Source organism: Corapipo altera, unplaced genomic scaffold, assembly GCF_003945725.1.
Source record: "Corapipo altera isolate COAL_440 unplaced genomic scaffold, ASM394572v1 53, whole genome shotgun sequence".
Taxonomy (NCBI): domain Eukaryota; kingdom Metazoa; phylum Chordata; class Aves; order Passeriformes; family Pipridae; genus Corapipo; species Corapipo altera.
This window is the reverse complement of record NW_020884900.1, coordinates 1,368,694-1,390,030: the sequence shown is the minus strand read 5'-3', so window position 1 is coordinate 1,390,030 and position 21,337 is coordinate 1,368,694. Positions and strand designations below refer to the sequence as shown.

The window sequence follows — 21,337 nt, the reverse complement described above, 5'->3', positions numbered from 1 at the left end:
CTCTGTCCCTGAGTGTTGCTTTCAGTAATGGTTACATTATCAATAATGTTACAATATCATAAAACCATTTCTGAAAGTGTTCATAGAAGTGAATGGTTAAAAGAAATTGCTTGGGTTTATGGCCTTTATTTGTTTGGGGGGGAGAAGGTAGTGTGGTTTTTTGTGGGAGTGTTGTTGTTTTGTTTTTTGTTTTGGTGGGGTTTTTTTAATTAATGTGTAAAATGTTTTAAAAAATGACCAGATAAGAAAATCAAACCTATTTTGGTTCTGTGTTAAACTTGAGTTGATCCTGTCAGGTTAACCTGGCTATGTGTGCTGTTTGTGCAAATGAGGGAGTATAATATCAGCTTTTGTATTTGAATTGCTGAATTCAAGCTCAACAAGGATAATTAATTAATGCTGTGTTTGTTTTCCAAAGAAGTTAAAGGTTGTATATTTTTCAGAGATGGTTGAAGTTGCATGGAAACATTTGCTTACAAAGGCTACTTTTCTTAATTACACCTGATAGGATCTTAATTCTTTGAATATAAAAGTGAATTCTGCTACTTTTGTAACAAGTATGCCCATGTAAATTGTGTGATAAAAATATTTGTTTTGCAAGTTTTCTTATAGTTTCACTCACTTATTAAATTGCAATCTCTTCATTCATAGCCATATATAACCTCTAAAACTGCATAAAAATAATGTGGTGAATAATGCAAAACAGCTTTTTGTGCTGGAATTGCTTATTATGCTTCCCACTACTTATCTGTGTCGCTGATTTATCAATCTTAAAGAAAAATACCCTTTACCATAAATTACTGTAAAAGGAATGGATAGTTTGTGTTTCTGTAAATGCAGTAATGCGCTGAGTTTTATTTTGCACATAAGTCTTAAATGCTGAGTCAGCCCCACCTGAGAACATCACAGAGCATCACAGAACTATCAAATGGTTCAGACTTGTTCATAAAACATGTAAGGGTAGTTTTTTGTAGTTTTGGTAAACTCCTACTCTTGACCTACTTTCATCCCTGTTTCTAGTAACAATAATTAAAAAAAAAAACAAAACAAAAAACCTGATAGAATAGAAGCAAGTGAATGTGGGATGTATCAACTAATTTTCCCTACCTTTAAATTTAGTGCTATGAATAGCCACTTAATTGGCTTACAACCTGAAGCTCCAATTAAAAAAAGACGGTGGGGAAAATTAATCAGGTCCTTGGACACCTGCAGTGGTTTGTGGAATTTTTTTATGAACTTGAACTTCTCTTCCACTAAGAAGTTTTTGAAAATTGTGCCAACTGTCCTGCAAGGCTGGACCCTAACTCTTGGTAGGAACCAAAACCTATGGAGTGATGTCCTTTCCTGAATAACCACAGCCTGTAATGTGGTCTTTAACTAAGGATGCAGAGTGATGCAGAAAAGTGCGTTCTGAAGTGCCTCGATGCTTAAGCACTTACAAACAGAGGTAACTTCTGTATTGGTTCATGATCAAGTTGTAATTTGTTTACTCTCAGCAGTGATTTCAGTGTGCAGATCAATGGAGATGTAGGCTCCAATTGCCCAGAAAGCACTGTACTGTACACCAGCTGGGACTGTGCCAGCAGTTCCATTGCTGCTGCTGATCCAAGGATGGGTTTAGGCTCTCCCAGGGCTGTTGGGTACCTTCCCTCATTGGTGTGGATCCTCACCTTTCCGGTGAGGAAATAGTGCCCTGTGAGTTAACTGATCCAGTAAGGTGAGTGGAGGTGATGATTTGAAGCCTCTGCTGTGGGCACCTGTTCCCTCAGGAGAGGAACTCTTCACCTGCCTGCACAGAGGGCAGCAGAAAGATGAGCCTTTGAAGTCACTTCATGTGTCTTTCCCAATCTCTAAGTGGAAATAGGATCCTAGTGCATCAGTTTGAGACAACCTCTTGTAACAGCAGTAGGCACAGTAGTTTTTGATCACACACCCCTAGGACAACCTTATCTCCTAAGCTGTGAGCAACTATTAAGGTGCACTTTGTGCGTTTTCCAAGCGCATGGGGAGGCACGAATAGTAACTGCTTTTGTTAGAAACAAAATCAGGGGAGACAGAACTGCTTTCAGAGCTGGTAAACAGCGCAGTTGTGGTCTTATCTCCCTTGCCTTGCTGCATGCCTAGGGTCTGTACCTCTGCCTCCATAGCTACCTGCTAGGCAGCCCAGCCCTCCAGCCTGGCGTGCCTTCGTGTCCAGCCCACAGACAGAGGGGGCATTTGGGGCCACTGGTGTATTGAGGCCAGGGCTCTTTTGTCAGCAGAATTTTTCCTAAAGCTGTTTGGTTTTGGTTCCTAAGGTATAAACTTGTAGGTCTGACTTTGTACCAGCTCAGTAAAGGTTTTTTCAAAAATCTTGGCATTTAGATGCCTTTTCCTTGTTGGTGCCCATGACAACAGAACCATTGGTTTGGGTATTCTGTATCAGCTCTCTCTGTGGGCAGCAAAATTCCTTTGCAGCTTTTATTTGACCTCAGTAAGACCAGGAAAAAAGATTCACCCTATTATGCAATTGTCCAGCTGATAACTGTGTACATAAGTAGATTTTTTTAAAAAGAATTTTGCTCATATCTTAGAAGTAACTGAATCGCACATATGTTTCTGCAATGGAATTGAAAGTTACTCGTGCCAGGAGATAAAGGGTGCTCTGTAATGTTTCTTGAAAATGTTGACAGGATTTGGGGGATGGGAAGATAAGAAATTTTCTCTGCAGTTGCTTCATAAAATAAAATTTCAGTCAGATCTGGTACAAGGTCTAGTAAACTCCGAGTTTTTTGTGTTCCTTACAATGGCATTAAACTTATTTTTGTGCTTGACCTTTCTACAGCAAAAGTAATGCTATTTTGCATTTTCCCATAGGTAAAAATTCATTAACTTGATAAATGGGACATCTTATATACCTTTTTTTTTTTAAATCATGCAGTGTAGGTGACACAAAATTGAATAGTTAAATAATCTGTAATACAGAATAGCTTTGTTTGCAAAGTTATTTAAAGATGGAGAAGTACTTGCTTGATTATTTTATTCCTTTCTCTAATTATGATGGATTCTAATTTGTGTCCTCTGAATTGCTTAAAACTGGTTTATCTGACTTGATCTTGGGCTGTGGTAAATCAAATATGCGTTTTCAAAGGAAATAAGATGGTGAAAATTCGTAATATCCTGCATCATCATCACTGGCAATTATCAGAATATGGAAGATACTGGTCAAATCCTTAACTGACACAGAAATTACTTCAGTCTATCAGGCTTTAGAGCACACCTCTGGCTGGAGTCATCTGCTTGTAATGCTGTGTATTATCTGCTTGTTAGCTGGTAGTTCTCAGGTTTTTTTCTTTAGAGAAGGGATTGTTCATCCTCTTTAGTATTCTCCATAAGAGAAGATGAACTCCTGTTTTCGAATGTCCATAGTACCTTTTTGTTGTTTTGTTTATCACCGAGTACTTTTTCCTGGGTTTATTTGGGGAAGTGTTGAGAAAGATCAAGTGTCATGTTTCACCATTCTTTAAATATAATGTATTCCTGTTTCTGTGTGTTTAAATCACAATGGTTTGAAGGTTTCAAGGGATGTTGAGAAGTCCTTGATTCCAGTCTAATGTTATTGCATGCAAACATATGGCACTAACATGAAAAACTGAGTGTGCCAATTTAAACACATCAGTTACACATTAAGCATTGGTCAGGGAATGGAGCTGATGTGTTAGGTTAGTAAACATCATTTAAATTTTTGTTTTGATTTGCAACTAAAATGGCTTGAGTGGAGGAGGCCAGAACCCTCTAGCTTTCAGAAGCACAGAGAAACTCGGATGCGCAGCAGAAATCTACTTCGGGGTCTTGTCACAGCTTGGAGGGGAAAAAAAATCATATACCCACAGATATTACTGGGGAGAACAATACCTTGAAGGAATAATACCTAATGTGTGATATTCTGTAACTGACAAAAAAAATTGTATCATTTTTAGAGTTTCTTGATACAGTGTTTCTGTAGGTGCCTTCCAAAGACCAGTCTCACCCAAAGAGAGACAGTGTCTCACCTGGTGCCTCAAGCTTTCCTGTGGGCAGTAGCACTTGCAGGAAGGGCTGGGGACTGCATTCTTCTCTCCAAACCTGTGCAAATCCTATGAACTGTCTAGAATTGCAGTGTATGGGAGTGTTATCCTATCTCTGCAAATCTCATGTTATAAATGAAATTCTGGAGGGGAGGTTGTAGTTGCTTTGGTTTCAAACATTCTTTATACTTTGTAGTCTAAATATAGATTGAGTCGGTGCCAAAGATCGAGTGCAAACATACAAAACCATCATTGATAGAAGTTCTAGTATCTTTAATTACTTCCTCTGGAAACTATAATTTGAATCATATGATATTTTGGAGTAGCAGCAGGAGGGAATATCTGAAAAATAGCTGTAATTTAAGCTTTTCATCTCTACAAACTTAACTTGGTGTGAACTGTGCTAGTAATTTCATTCCTCGATTATTTGGCAAGACCAGCATTTCCTGTAAAGCAAGTCAGATCTAAAAAGAACAAAATCTAGGGCATAACTAGTGTTCCTGTGACTTTTTTTTTTTTTTCAGATTTCTAGCACTTAGAAAATATGTTATTTTATGGCAAATGTTTGTTGATAACTGGTAGTTGTGGCTGTGTGGCAGCATTGGAGCTGTGGGATTGGTTTAGTTTAACTGGTGAGACCAACACCATCTGGCAGTGTTAATCAACCAAGGACTGTTGGCAAACGTGTACTCCCTGTATTAACTCCTGTCAAAGGAAAAGGCAAACGAGCTCTTTTTAATGGGAGGAAAGCTGTGGGAAAGGAAAAAGTTGGAAATGAAGTGAAATGGGGGAAGTGAAAGACACGGAAAGGAAATGAGAGGCTGTGAACAAAGTGAAGGCAGTTGGAAAGAGATAGATCTGGTTCAGCAAAGGAATGGCAGGAAACATGAGGTTAGAGTGGGAGTCTTAAAGAAATGAGGATTCTGAAGGATTAGAATAAGGAGTTAATGACAAAGATGGTGTGAAGACAGATAGGAGGTGGAAAGAGGAAGATGTCACAGCAGGACCGGGTGAAAATGTGTCTACTAAAAAGTGGAGAGGAGGATTCCAACCCTGGGCTCATAGGTGTTCATGAACTTCAAATATGTATCCTAGTCTTAGAAGTTACACGCAGTTCTGAGGTTCTTCCTTGATGAATATCCTGGGTGAAAGCTGGTAAACACTGTGGTATTGATGTACATGTCTATTCCTGTCCTAGACCAGTGATTAAATACCTAACATGTCACTTTTCTCACCTAATGTCTGTGCAGCTTCCATAAAGATGTGGTTTTTGATGACTGCAATTGCAATTTGTTAGACATTTAACAGATGTCTTTTTTTCTTGTATCAAAACATAAGTATGATTTAAAATACCAGGAATGTACAAACATTAGTTTCTTGACCATGGGATTTGAGGATATTGGCAATTTCTACTAAAAAAAAAATCACAAAACAGAATCAGAATGTGTGCAAGTAAACCAAGACAGCAATAAAAAGGATTACTATTGAGTGCAACTTTCATCCAGCTTATTGGATTTGTGTCCAGTGCAATGCCAAATAATGTAAACTTACTGATTTCACAACACTGGAGGAGAGCAATAGCCAAGAAACTAAGCAGAGAAAATGCTGGGCTTCAGGAAAATGTTTTGTGGAACTTGCTTAAAATACTCGAATGCCCAACAGCTCTCACTGGGATTTCTAGGAGGAAATTTGTCGTTCTGTGAAGCTGTACATGTGCAAAATGCCTTCCCGTGTCTAGTTCTCCTCCCCTGTTTCTCTCTCAGTGAGTGCAGTGAGCAGCTAAACTCACCTTAGCTCTTCTGCCTCCGGGTACTGCCATGTGGAGGATTACAGAGGTGAATTGACTTGCTTACAGATGTACATTGGGTCACTTCAAAGAAATCTGAACAGTCAGAAGGAGTGTTTACTCTCTATGAGTGGAAAGTACCCAAGAAAGTACCTACTTGTGAGCAGTATTTGTTGTTTTCTGCTTGCAGGAGATTTGTCTGAAACTTAAGTCCAGTGACTTCCTATCCTTTGAAATGTAGCGTCTTTCTTTCTGTTAGATATCGGGTTGCCCAGAGGAGCTGTAGATTCCCCATCCCTGGAAATGTTCAAGACCAGACTGGATGGGACTTTGAACAACCTGATTAGTGCAAGGTGTCCCTGCCCATGGCAGGAGGTTGGAACGAGATGATCTGTAAGGTCCCTTCCAGCCCAAATCATTCTGTGATATTCTCAGACTCTGTCCCATACTGTACAGCTTTTTCATTGAATGTTAATTCATGGGATAGTAGGTATTTATAAAATTTGTAAGTTGCATCGAGTTGACAGAACACAATTTATGCTCAAAACAAACTGAAGAAACAACAGAAAACAAGTAACAACTCAGTAATGGTAACTCAATACAGGCTACTTGAAGAAGAAACCTCAGGTGCACAGTATTCAAGGGGTTTAAACTTCATGGTGTACAACAGAGGAAGCAGGCACTGGAGTGTGATGCTGTATCTGAGAATAAAGCAAACTGGGTTGTAAATAATATATAGAAATATCTATCTTGTGCAACTTAGTACTGCTGAGGTTTCATCTGTGAAATGACAGTAGTTACCAGTGCTGATTTGCAGTTTGGAGACAATCCAGGGGAAAGCAAAGGAGACACTTGAAAACACAAGTTGGGAAGAGTTTTAAAAAATGTAATGTTATATATAAACGAGCAAAAAGGCTATGTGAGTATATGAAAAAGGTGATTGCTATCAGTGTCTGTTTAGGTCAGGATTAAAAACATTTGTCTTAGAGATTCCTCTTGGAGGACAAAGATAGTTATTGCAGTAAGTTGCATGAGCTTTGGAGTCCCTACTAGTGGAGATTTTTCAGGACAGATTAAATAGTTATCAACAGTGCTCTAATGTACTAGATCCTGCCACAAAGGTACCTTAAATGATCACCTGTAATAGCTTAGTCCTTCGCTTCTGAGACTTCTTAAAAAAAGAACTGATCCCAATTCAGATGCTTACTGAGGGTTGCTGCAAGAAATCCCTTTAGAAAAACCACAGTGGTGCACATGGGTGCACTAGGGAGGGGAGCAGACTTCTGGATTCTGTAAGTAAAGATGGAGTTGATTCCAGAGTGAGGGGTTTGGAAGAAAAAATAAACCAAAAAATTACTATAGAGAAGGCTACTTGTAGCCTGAATTATTGTTAAAATGCCAGACAAAGATATAAAAGTTTATGAAAAAATTGGTTATGCTTTTAATCAGCTGACTCATTATATTAAAGATTATTACTTAGCTGTGTAAGTAGTATATCAGTCCAAAGGAAGACATTTTCAGAAACTCACTCTTTCCTTTTTTTTTTCTTTTCCCCCAATCTACAATGGCAGACAGGGATATTTTTTGCATATTTTCTGCTTCTTTCTCTTTTGTTATTTTTGTAAACAAAACTTTAACCCCACTCATTGCCAACATCAGCAGCAGCTGAAAATGAACATCTGGTAACTTAGATTTGAGTGTCCAAATTGCAGTTCCTATATCTGTGCCTGCAAGTGGTGTCCTTTGCTGTTCTGTTCTCATCTGTTGGCAGGGGAAAGATGTGGGCAAGAGCTGGGGGGAAAGTCAGTGCTGGGGCAGAGTGGGTGTGTGGGGGGTACACATTCCTCACAGGTGAGACTCTGCAGAATATTTTAACTTTTTTTTTTTTTTTTTGGTTTAAGTTCCTGCTACAAACTCAACCGTGTGTAGTTGTATTATTTCACAACCAGTACTCTCCCATTAGCAGTGCCTGGGTGTTTAAAGGCAAGTGGTGAATGCTGTGGTGTCCCAGCCACTTTTGCCAGTGGATGTCAGGGAACCTGGATTTGTATCTTCTAGTCTAGGGGGTTTTTTATAACTTGCCATGAGTGACAATATTTACTTATTTTGGCACCAGAAATGCATGCACACAAATTATCCAGTCTTTGCTGAGTGGCTGCTCCCCTTAGGGTGAGATACAAAGCTGGAAAAATTCTGCTGTTTTTTGTGTTTAGGATGTTTGGCTTGTGAATATATTGAGGGAAAGAATCTTTGTAGTTTTAATAGTTCTCTATGTAGTCACCTTAGGTACTCACTGCTAAGCTTCCTAATTAACCTACAGACTACCTGTTGCAGTTTAATGATTGCTTACCCTAACACAAGTTTGTAAATGGTAAATATTTTCTGTAATGTGTTACTGAGGCAATCAATCCATAATTGACTTATATTTAAAGTGAGTCTCTTGCTGACATTGTGTTTATTGTTTGGAATGCCAGATTAATTACAGCATGTATTGCAGTTGCTGTATTATGAACTCCATCTGGTTTTTATTAACTTTCTCTGTAAATGAGAAACTGTCAATGTGTACTGTTTCTTATGTTCTGAAGAAAAATTCCCCCAAACCCTATAATTGTGTACTTTAAAAATTAAAGAACCTTTGTGTTCAGATCCCAAGTTCGTTTATTTCTTTTGTTTCTGGAGCAGTTGACCCAGGCAGAGATGACTCCTCCCTGTTTTGTAATAAATAAATGGACAGAAGAGACCAGGGCATTTGAAACTTGGCCACAGGAGTTCGTGTTGAATCCCTTGGATCTGAGCAGTTAGACACGCACAGATCCACAGCAGCCCTTGTGCCAGCAGCTGGCAGCAAATCCTTCATTTACTGGGGTTATTTACACGAACCACTTCAGAAACCAGACCCATCCATTAATTCTCCCCCTTTGCATGCAGTGTAGGTGACAACCAAGAAAACTTTTAAAGTCATATTTGCCTGAGCCTTTTATCTTGTTTGTTGTTGCCTTGTCAATTTTTCTGTGCTCCGGGGTGTGTGTGAACCCACTATAGCCATAAGTGCTGTTTCTGCAGGGAACTGTAAAATCATTAATTGGTATTGTCTCAGGGGAAGATAAAATACATTTATGGTGACACTGGTGAATATTTTAAGGAAACTAATTCTGGGTAGCACAGGAGCCAGCAGATGTGCATTGTACTTCTAAGTACACTTACGAAAGAGTGATTTGAACTTGGTTCATTTCTGTAGGAAGAGTATGAACAAGATTTTTGGGCTTTTCTGTGTTTAATCAGTGAAGAACAGCAGTTTGCTTATACTTGGGCAGATAAGGGAGAGGCAAAATACAAACACAGTTGTAATATGAAGGGAATTATCAAGGGGCTTAACATCCAGTCAGACTGCTTGGCAGTAACTGCAATAAAAACTGAAATTTCAGGCTCTGGAATGCAGTAATATAAACTCTTATTGCTGTAATTGTACTTGAGAGTACAAATTCGTCACAGTCTTTCAGCGAAAACTGCAATTAGTCGATGTATTGGTTTGGATTTTTAGGAGCTTCTAGCCATTAGTAGATACCTTGCAATGGGCTCTGCACTGCATTTATATGCAAACTGGAGAGTGAAATAGTGTTTCGCTCTGATTCTCATCTTTCTATTTAAACTCAATTTTTGGGACACGAAAAGCAATTTTTCAGAATGATTGCTGAAACTCACCTCAGAGATGCTCTGCAGGTGATTAATTTCCCAGAGGGGAGTTTTGCTCTTGGTCTAATACTGTGGAGAGAGTGACGGACAGAAGTGATGCAAATTCATCTGAGAACAGCTCAGGAATGACTTCCTGATTTAAAAGGCAACATTGGGTATCTTTCAGGTGTTTGATGTTTTTTGTTTCTTTCTTTCTTTTGTCAGCATATCACAAAGAAACTATCCTTGCAGGAAAACAGTGTGGCCAGAGAGTTGTTTACTTGCTATGAACCCTTCCCTAAAAACAAAAGCAAAGCTTTTTGAGTAGGTCACTGTCCTTCAGGAGTTGAAGGTTCTCTTCCCAGGTCAGCTGCAATGTGGGAGTCTTACTGGAGAAAACGGTTTAATATCTGTGAATAAGAATAACCTTTTTCATGTAAGATATACAACTGTTACAGTGTCATATGAATATTGCCAAGAAATGGTGAATTATTACATGCTTAAAATGTGATTCAGTATTCACATAAGAAATTGTTTGTATAAAACCATCTAGAAGGTTTTAATAGTTAGAAATAGTTGTCACCAAAGGGCCAGTCTTTTTGTTGATGAGGCACATCACAAGTGGGTTTAGAAGGAAGATAGAAACACTACTTTCCCTATCTGCCTGTTTGCTTTCTTCTTCCTGGAGACTACAGCCTGCACAGCAGTGATGCATGGGAAAAGTTAGTACATTGCCATACTGGCTGTAAAAAAAAATGTTCACTTTTAGCTTTTAGAAAATAATAAAAGAAATAATCCAGTTCAATGAATGGCAGAAACTAGTTGGTAACAAACATGGCAATTTTCGAGTCAAATTTCGTACACTTAATATTATTGTAACTTTAAATACATATTGATATTTCACATTTCAAGCCCAAAATGTAGAGATGGAATGTATGTGACAATGACCTTTGTATCTCAATGAAAATGACTGCCCTCTTAGCTTCACAAAAAGAGCTAAGAGGGATATTCTTCGTTAGTACCTACCTATTGTAAGCAATGTAATTTGTATCTGGTACATGGAAATTAAAGATAGGTAGTGAATATGATCTGCTTGTATTGGAATTTCCCTTCATAAGAGGGTTTTACTGAATTGTCAGTGCTGTAAGAAAACCTCTGTGTTGTGCTGCTGTGAGTCCTTGTCATGCCTGTCTCTGTCACATCTCTGTGCCCTGGCACCCCCTAGGCAGCTGGTGCACATACTTAGTCACTAGAATTTATGAGCAATAAGACCTTTCTACATACACAGGTCTTACTTTTATTATAAAGTAAGAAAAAGTAAGTACAGTCAATAATGTCCTCGAGATGAGTAATAAAAGTTCTGTTAGAGCTCACAGTGCATGATCTGATAATGCCTTGCTGTGACTTGAAATAGGAATGGTTGTCATGTACTTCATGTAGCTGTTGCTACTTCATTAGCTCTCAAGAAGACTGTTCAGGTGCTTCTTTATTGGACTTTTAATTTTTCTCTTTATTTAGAAGTAACAACACACACAAACGTAAATCCCTACCTGTTCATCAGGAATACGGTTGAAACAATCCCTGAAAGCATAATAATCCAGGAGAGGAGAACTTTTCTGGGGAAATTCATTTCACAGTGTGATATTAAAGCAGAGAAAGTAATAAAGCATTTGTGATGACCAAAAATATTATATTAGCTGTCTCTGTCTTTAGTCACCAGATGTCTGATGTCCTGTTGAGAACCAGCTGTTTCTATATTTCTGATAACATTTCATTTCACCCTGTTCTCAAGAGGACAGTTCTGTTTGTCCTGTTCACCCAGGTGTGTGTAGTGCATTAGTCTTTGCTGAAGACTCCCTGCATCCTCCTGGCCCAGCCCCAGAATTGATGCTTCCCAGTGGCTCTGTCAAAACCAGCTCACACAGTGCAGTCAGTTAGAGCAATAAGACATTAAAAGGTCCAGCGATCAGGGAGCAGGAAGGTGCAGAGGGAGTGCAGTTGGCTTTGGAAGTGGGAGCACTGCAAACCAGGTTGAGCCCCAGGTGTGCATTTACACCCGCCAGTCAGATAATGGGTTTTATTTAGCAAAACACAGTCACAATGACTTTTTTGAGAGTGTTAGTGTAAGAAACTAAAATTATCTCATGGCTTATGCATCAAAATGGTAACCCTGAGTATGAGTTTGTGTGCAGTGAAGATATAATGCTGTTATTTTTGATAGGAATGTTGTGGTTGTTTATGTCCTCTCTCAAGTTTATCTTATAATACTATAGCTATTTTCTTCCCTTTATTTCTTATTTTCTTTCCCAGGGATTGTGATTCTGTGTCTGTGCTTTGAGATACAATGGCAACAGACATTTAAGTAATGAAGTGTGAATTCATTGGTTCCATGCTGGAAAAACAAGATATAACAGACTTTGTGTCCTGATGAGAGATTGCCTTGCTTTTTTGGGTGGTTGTTTAGGCTAAAGGCTGGAGAGCAACTGCCCAAGAAGCAGAATTGCAGCATGGTGTCTGCCTTTTGGTGGCTAACTGCATTAACAAAATGTCCCTAATCCCTTTTTTAGAAAAAGTAAAATAAGGAATTTAAGCGAACTGTGGTGGTAAGAAACTGAAATTGTGTAACTCAAATGGAGTCTCTGGGTGACTACAATTAATTCATTCTTATTTCTTCTTTTCAGGTTTTCTTCTTCTCCACCTTGGCCTTCCCCTTCAAATCTGGTCACTTTTCTGTTTAAATTTCCATAAGATCTGTTACCTCTTCCTTGTCTTACCTCTTTGCTTATGCTTTAAGAGAAGTCTTTTCAACTTCTGTCACTGGTCCCGAAATCCAGTCATCAGTAGTTTATTTCTCCAAACATAGGTGCAGGTAATCTGTTTTTTTAAAGCTTATCTGATGTTTCTGGCTAATTTTCGCTTAATTCTGGGCATTCTGAAGATGAATTTTCAGTGTTCTGCTGGGCTGTTTCAAAACCACTAAGAGACCCAAATGCGGGCTTCAGCTCTGATTTAATGTACAATTGCATCTCATTTCATTTGTGACTGTACATCAAACATATTTCACTTTAAGGAGCCATTTTATGTGAAGTAGCCCACTGCAGATTTTGAAGTTTTCTTTTGAGCTGCACTGAAATCTTTGAGAAACAAGATTCTTTTCTCTGCTCTGCCAGAGGTTGCACAGCATTTCTTCGTGTTTCTGTGTGGGTAAGGTCAGTGTCTTTACTCAGTCTCAGCATTGTGAGTATCTGTGTATGTCTGCCTGTGTATGTAAATGTGCGTTTTCAGTGTAGCACTATAAATGGTGGAGAGGAGGGAGGGAGGGATTGTAGGCTTCGCATCATACAGTTGTTACAGGGCAAGGTTGAAAAGCAATGCTCTCATAGTTAATGCTCCTCGGGTGATTGAAGAACAGCAACCAAACTATAAAAGGACTAAAGGGGTTGTGTGTAAACTGCTTTCCCTGGAGCTGTGGCAGGAGCAGTGCAACAAGTATTTACTTTTTCTCAGCTTCCTTCTCGTGTTCTGAGTTGAGCAGAAATTCTTTTAAAGGTGGTTTGGAGTTAGATGCCAGTAAGTAGGAAAGTTAAGAGTCAAAAAGTTCTGAGAAGACAAAGAGTCTTTCTAGTGTGTGTGCACATATAGGCAATGGCTCTTCCCAGGGACATTTCATAATCAGTTGTTTGTCCACAACAAACAGATCCCCTAGAATGCCCACAGCCTCAGGATATGTCTACTCTGAAGACACTATTAATTGCTTGCAGCCCATGTTGAGTTTCATGATGCTTTGGGTCGGCTTTGGATTGTGCCCAAGTTAGCCAGTTGAAATCTCATTCAGACATGATGATGCTAAAGTCTAATTTCAACTAAAAAAAAAAAAAAAAAGACAATCCCAAATGAAAAAAACAAAACCATGTTGTTGAGTGATATCAGGAGCCTGCAGTAGGAAATGGTTCATTGTGTTCTGCCTTAATACATGAGTACCTTTTTTCTTCTGTGGTTTAGATCGTAAGAGATGAAATAAGTGCACTGAGGGGCATTGGAGAGAGGGTGAGAGTTCTTTTAAACTGATAAGCCACCAGCAGCAAGTACCCAAGTGATGAATTTACTTCATTATTCTATCAAGTTACTTTGCATGTACTCATGAGCATTTGCTGAATGCTTTTAGCCTTAGTATTTCTTCTCCATGGCAATAGTTTGAGCCTGTATCAAGTCTGTTTTGGCTATTACCAGTCCATCTAGTTGGGTCAGTGAATATCTACTTCTGCAACTTGTACACACAATATTTCCTAATTTATTTAAAAGCTTTAAATAAATTGTTTCAATTCAATTACCCTTTTCTCCCATATTAACAGGAAGCCTTACTTGACCTTGACCTTTTTGCTTAATTCACTTGTTTTATAGGCCTATGTTTCATCTTCTTGTTGTAGGGTGATTAATGTACTTGCCCTTTCAGATGAGAAACTACCGTCTTCCATGCGTTCACTCGGCTTTCTCTTTTTATTTTAACTTCTCATATACCTTAATGTGTTTTGGCTGGTAATTTGGGGGTAGATATTTTCCTAACTCGTCTGTTAAAAATGCTGGGTCTCTTTGTTTTTGTTTGAATGGCTCAAGTTCAGTAATACTCTTGGGCTATTCAGATCCTAATCAGCCACTTATTAAGAATGACTGTCATCTGCCCTGGTGTTGCCCAGTTGTCTGGCTATTTTTAGAGTGGTGGTATTTGTGTTACTTAAGTAAAGGCTCTTCATCCTGTAAACAAGCTGGATGCATAGCTGTGGTCTGAAGAGCTCGCTCAGACATTAAATGTAATGTCTGAATTGCAGGAGGGGCCTACACAGTTAAATGGCTTAATTATTTGAAATCCTTCTCACTTGGCAAAAGTTAGTGTAGATGCATTTGCACTGGTACAAACATGTTTTTGCTTGGAGGGGTTTTATTTTGTTTACTGGAGCTTTGCACACAATAGTAGCAAGAAAGCTGGAGGCTTGCTGGTATAGCCTTGGACAAAGAGACTGAGGAGGGGAAACCCTGCCAAAGTGTGGAGTGAGGAATTTGAGGATAGGAGCAATAAAAGACCACTTGAAGGCAGGAGTCTGGCAAAATGAAGGCTGTTGAGAAGAATTTCCATCGTTTTCTGTTGTGTAACTTCAGCTTTCTATTCTATGTAAATATTTCTCTATTCTGGAGAAGGGAGGGAGGAATTTCTTAAAGTTAATGTTTTCTTTTCCTTTTTTAAGGAAAAATATATTGCCCTTTGAAATTAAGAAGATAAATTACTATACAGGTTTTAAGACTTTGCAAGACACTAATAATGTTGTTTCTTAGGAGCCAAAATTTCTTCCAGTGTCTGATACTACACTTGTATTTAAAACATTAGAGCCCAGAGTTCTGTGTTTACAAATGTTTTGCCGAACTTTAGCATCTTCTGTCTTTATTCCAGGTAGGCACCGATTTTTTTGCTCTGTCTCTAGGCTTATATAAAGTATACTTCCAGTTTATTCAGAAGCTTAAAAAAAAGGGGGTGTTGGGGTTTTTTTTCCCCAGTAAAAATAGGTGTCAAACCCTGTGTTCCTCAGGGATGGAGAATGTCACCTGGACACAAGTGGCATTCTTGTGGCCCCAGTCACAGCAAGAGCCAGTTCTGTGGGAATTGGTTAGTCTTGTTCAGTGGGTGTTTTCATCCCAGTTGGGGCTGTGTGCAGGTGCTGTGGCCACTTGGATCAGTGTAGATACTGACTGGAGGGTACTGTCAGTACTAGACAAGCATCATGCTTGTTATACTTTTACACCTGACAATCCTCTTCAGGCTTTTGAGAGTGCCATTTATAGCTTTTGGGACTTGGACAGTGTATTGCTGCTGTCACACCCTGTAGGTATTTCACATCCTAAACATAGAACTTTATCTGACAAAAATTTTGATCTTAGTACTAAGATGAGGTAGCTTTTTTTTTTTTTCTAAATTAAATGCAACTTAATCCATGGAATCAATAGTTGTATCTGGGAAATAAGTGGCAGGGAAATATTTTTTTATGTTCAGACCTGCCTACTGGAAATACAGTAGCAAATATGTCACTTGTCAAATGGAAGTACTAAACACCTCAAGTTTGTGGTGACAAGTAATAATAAATTGTCTAGAACCCTTCTTAATCTATTTGGCTCCTTACTGGTGGCAACAGCTTCAGAAAACATTTGGAAAGCTAAAGTCAACTGTTGTAACTATTCCTTTGTATTGATGCACCAAGACCTTACACAGTCACTTCATTCCTACTTACAAATCCTGACAACAATCTTCAGATACTCTCTGGTTTTCTGTTGGGGGAAAAGGGTAGAATGGGAACCAGTGAACCTAAATGTCAGAGATCAGGCACAAATCCAGGAGGCTGAAACTGATAAACCATTAAAGTTTTCCACATTTTTGAGAGCAACTGCAAAGCAAACAAGCTAATTGATTCCATAGGTATATTAAGAAATTTAGTTTTAATACTCAGAAAATCAGGTTATATGATCTAATTGTCTCTCTAAATTTTTATTCCATTCCTGAAATGATCTGTTTGTTGATTTAGTGTTATTTGGGTACCTGTGGGTTTTCCTGCAGATCATACATATTTTCAGTGTACTTTCAAGTCCTGCAAAGCCAGTTCAAAGGCTTGAAAAACCTTTTAGTTGCAAGTAACTCTTCTTGGGCAAAATCCGATCATGAAGTTGTATCTAAATTGTATTTCTCTGAAGGAAAGAATGAACAAGTCTCAAAGGAAGAATTTCTTTAACTTAAAACTGAGCTACTTCATATCCATTACCAACCACTGTGTCATTGAGAAGTCATGTAAGGAGAGGGTACTTAAGACCAATTTTGAAAGATCTGGTGGCATATTTTAGAATTGTCACTGGCATCAGTGGATGCTTTTTTGCTTTGTGGGTGGTTCTTTGGTTTTGTTTTTAAAGTGAGTAAAAAATGAGCTTTTTTTCATCTGAAAGGAACAAAGAATAAGTGTAGAAATAGAAGCTGTCAGTATCAACAGAAGAGAGGTGTCCAACTGAGGTGGAAAATAAAAAATAGATCTTCTAAAATGTGTTTTCACCCATGGCTAAACAGATAGTATTATGGAGTGGTTGTAATGTTCTTTGGTACTAACAGGATGCCAGGCTTGATTTCAGATATTTTTCATATTTATAACCAAATGTGTATTAAAATATAATGGTTGCAAGTATATGAAAATCAACTCCCGGGGGGGTGGTGGTCTGGTCTTCTCTTTTTCCTGGTTGCATCTAAAGAGCACTTGGAGCACACAGAGTGTGCCAGGATCTGCTTCTGGGAATTTCTGACTGCGACATCCACTTCAAATATCGTTCACAGCTTAAACACATTAGAACCACATGGCTTACTGTCAACTTAAAAAAAAAAAAAAAGAAAAGAAAATTTGCCTTTAGGACTATTTTGTTGGGTTTTTGTTTTACTTTGCTCCACTGTTTGAAAAGGCTGAAGCAGCAGATTTTTGAAGCTTCTGTAGTTTCTGTGTGCATACCATGTTTTCGTGACTACAGTTTTTCCATTTTTAAAAATAAAATATGTTTCTCAGAACTCAAAATGCTGCATTTTTCTTGACTTTCACGAAACTTGGCAGTGAATCCTGTGTTCCTTCAGTGTTTCTCCATCCCCAGCTGAATGTACTCAGAACTTCCCAGTGGTGAAGACTAGAGGCTTTTTTTTATTGTTGGAATGTAAAGATGATCCAGGCAAAGCTTAAACAGTTTCAACTTTCAATTCAATAGAACAGGTTTACAATCTGGAGTTGTATTATTTGGCATTTCTTCAGTAGGGAAGTGATTTCAATTATTGAGATGATGGGAAGAGCAGATATGTTGTATTACAGCTATGTTTTCTTCTGCCACTGAGTATATATTTACTTTCATATTCCCTAAGATGCACGTATTTGCCTGAATAATGCATTAGATTAATTCAGGAGTCAGAAGAGGGTTGAGAATTATTTTTTTTTCTGAGAATAGTCCATTGCATCTCAGGAGAAAACCCCGTTAGATTGCAAAAGTGCAGAGGACTCAAGAACAGGGGAAAGAGGCATCACCTGCAATTTTATGTCCTTGTTTCTAATAATTAGAAACGTGGGTGGTAGTTGGGCATTTTTTTTGTGTTTTTTTTTAATTGAACCTTCATTTCATGTTTTGACAGTAATTTTACATTGTGGCACTTTATGCTTCTGGACACCAGATGGTGCTGCTAAACTGGCTAATGTGGAATTTTCACTTTTTTTTTTTGCGTAATTGATACTTGATTTAGTTCCAAAGTCAGATCTGTACTTTCCAACCAGGTATATTCCAGGATGCAGAACTGTTCCTGATAGCTAAGCCCAAAACATGCTGTTTAAGGGCAGTGGTCTGAAAATCACCATGTAAACCAAGTGGGTTACAGAATCAATATTTTAGATCTCCCTGGCCAAAACTTGCCATCAGCTGGAGTTCCTCCTGGGAATATAGCTTAGTAACAAATCTTAATTTATGTACTTGACACTTCAGAGATTTGATTTATTAAATTTTCCTTTAAATTTGATTTGATAACTGCAATCAGAAAACTTCAGGTGGAGGCACCTTCTAGTGCCAGGTTAAAATGCAAAGGATAGTTCTAGAGACTAATTAAATATAATGAAGTGATGCTGAGGGAGGGTTTGAGTTTGGTGGGGCTTTCCTTAGACATTATCTGTGTTAAGCTTGAGAAAGGCTGCCAAAAAGCTGTTGCTATTTGTTTGAGAAGACACAATGGCTTAGCTATATAGTTGCACTGCAGACAATGTTTATAATACTGTGATGTACATTTGGCATTTGATTTCTATTAATTTTCACTTGGTTATCGTGTTTAATAAATTCATCTGGTAATCTTAATTGTGGGGCTGAAGGGATGGAACAAGACACTTGTTTTTTAGCTGAATCCCAAAGGTTGGTGGTACAGTTTTATCACCGGACTGTAAATAATGGGTTCAGATTTATTTAGGCAGGGAGGAAATTTTTTTATAGATTTTACTGTATTTTTCTTAAAAGTTTTTATTTCTTTTATAGATCCCCATATCAAAGTTTCTGGAAAAAAGGAAAATGTTAAAGAAGCAAAAGAGAAAATCATGTCTGTCTTGGACACAAAAGTAAGAAAACTTATTTAGAATGACACCTTAACCCCTAATTTTGTGGTGACATTGATCTCTTTAACAGGCACATTGAAAAGGGAAGGTATTTATGGACACTTTGAAGCAAAGTCTCCAATATATGTCCTACAGATGTTGATATTGGTGTATACCCACTTATTTAAACATTCTGCAAGAAACTACTTGCTTAAAGCAGCTTTTCTATATCTGAAGTATACAGAAATAATATTGCCAGCTATATGGCTAAAAGCATACATAGTTTGTTCACTGGATTAGGTTTTTTACTGTAAATTCTGAAATACAGCTTCACTGCAAACAGTAGGTTATGCAACCACTTCAGAGAACCTAGAATTTTGTTTCTGTTTGAAATTCAATTTTAGGTGCGATCATGCAGTTTTATTTCTAATGGTTACTGTGTTCTTACACTCTGAAACATTAGGACCAGAATATCTAAAACATCTAGATCTTGGCCAGGGGTCTCTTTATGTTCATCAGATCTTATTTTCTTGCAGTAGCAAGTCTTTTGGGGCAGTATGTATGGCTCCTGTGTAGTTGTATGGTGACTTTCTGATCCTCTGAACACATTACCAAAAGGAACAGTCCAGTGACAAGCACTATTTTTTGAACAACTATTAATATTATTATGGACTTTTAATAATATAGCTTTTAAGAACAGCTGTAGGCAGTGTTTGTGTTTCAAAAATTCCTGTACCAGGAACATTTGTTTGTTACAGGAGGGAAGAACACTTGCTTTGTCCCATGGCTTTGATTTGCCAAGTCTTCATCATGTGATCCTGTCAGATCAGACAGGAGTGTGTGACTGCAACTGAAAGGACACAGAATTAAGAGAAATTAGAATGGACTGCACAAGGACATTTAAGTCACAGTTGATAAAAGCTTGGGTGCATTTTAAAATCCTTAGACATTTTTTGAAGATGCATTTTTTGGGTATTTATTTCCATGTTATTTCCTCACTGGGAAGAATATGTGGCAAGTTTAGCATCCGACTGATCCACATTAAAAATGTCCCTGAGTAGAAGCTAAGGCATGGCAAAAGTACTTTGGAAATACAATTTTGAATCTCATTCTTGAAGTTACACTGCTCTTAAAAACTCAGGTTCTGCTGTGAACAGGTCTAATCGTGGGTGCTTGATTTCCAGAGCAATCGGGTAACCTTGAAGATGGATGTTTCACATACAGAACATTCTCATGTGATAGGTAAAGGTGGCAATAATATTAAAAAGGTGATGGAGGAAACAGGATGTCATATCCATTTTCCAGACTCAAATAGGAACAACCAAGCAGAGAAAAGCAACCAAGTAAGTATTGTTTAATACTGAGCTCATTTGTATTATAATTCCTGAGAGTATGAAACATTTCTAAACTTCTTTTATCAATTTGGGTTTTTTGGGGATGGTGAGTTCCTGTTCAGGGAAATAGATTTTTGGTATTTACACTCTGTGGAAGGCACAGGGCTTCCGAAGTGAGCAAATCTTTAAAAACAGATTGAAACAATTTGTGATGGCTCATGAATCACTTTAATTTTTCTAAGCGGAAATTACTTTGTGCTTACAGAAGTCAACAACTTGGTGTGAATGGTAGAGAAGCAGTATGAAAAGATCTGTAATTTTTTTTTCCCATTCAACACCTGACTTATTCAGCATATTGATTAATTTCTTGGTGCTTTTTGCTTATGGTGTAACTTGGTTGAAGACTAAATTTCGTGGCTTGCTACCAAAAGTGAATGTCCTATTGTAAGAGTTCAACTTCATTAGAATAAGTCATTGAACCTGAATTGTACATCATTTCTAGTGCAAATATTGCTGAAATGTTTACTTTCAAGTCCCTCATCACTGTACTTAAAATTCCCTCTTGTGCATCCTGAGCAAAATACAGTCATTTCAAAACATTCAAGAAAACCTACTGTTGTTGAAAATTAGCACTGAGCACATGTATACAGTAGTAATTCCATTACTTGACCCAAACCACTGTATTATTTGATGTATCCATTTTTTTTCCTAGTTACTTAAACCTATGTAATGTAAGATGCTATAACATGCATAGATCATTTTTTAAAAAACCTGATTATAGTTTTCAGCTAGTGTTTAGAGAACACTTAGGGTGTCACCAGGTTTGACATAAGTGATTATTTTTTTTATTTATTTTTAGATTTCTTTTTGTAAGGGGAATACTGATAACTGAATAACTTTTCCAATGCCTCAGTTGAAAATGTGATGCAATGTTTTCTCTCTTCTTGCTCTTCCAGGTGTCTATTGCCGGACAGCCAGCTGGAGTGGAGTCTGCAAGAGTTAGAATTCGGGTAATAGTCTATTTTAGAATAGTGTTCCCTTGAAAAACACCTGAAAGGGAAAAAAAGTATAGATTTGAGGACTCTAGGGTTGTCTGGCTCTGTCTTATGACAGCAGAAATGTAGGAACAAATATGAGTATCCATGTGAGTAATATGCAAAGGGTATTATAAAAGTGATTCACTTTCTGGCTAGATTTTTTAACTAGCCCAAGGTGGGTCTTGAACACAAAGTCTACAGGATAAACAAGATGTAAATTATTCCACCCTGTGTTGAAAATTACGTGTTAACTTACCCACCACAGATGGCCTGTAGAAGCTTGGGCATCCAATGTCAAACTATGACTCAGGAAAGGCAGTTGCTGCCTCTTAAATTT

At 38.0% G+C, this 21,337-nt stretch overlaps 1 protein-coding gene across 2 annotated transcripts in view; it reads left to right on the top strand.

Moving 5' to 3' along the window:
* BICC1 (BicC family RNA binding protein 1) overlaps positions 1-21,337 on the top strand; it is a 102,141-nt gene that overhangs the window by 56,499 nt on the left and 24,305 nt on the right. For both annotated transcript variants that reach the window (XM_027649535.1, XM_027649533.1), the window contains exons 4-6: positions 18,574-18,653; positions 19,814-19,972; positions 20,920-20,973. In XM_027649535.1, the coding sequence (XP_027505336.1) occupies positions 18,574-18,653; positions 19,814-19,972; positions 20,920-20,973 (293 nt within the window). The remainder of the gene's footprint in view (positions 1-18,573; positions 18,654-19,813; positions 19,973-20,919; positions 20,974-21,337) is intronic.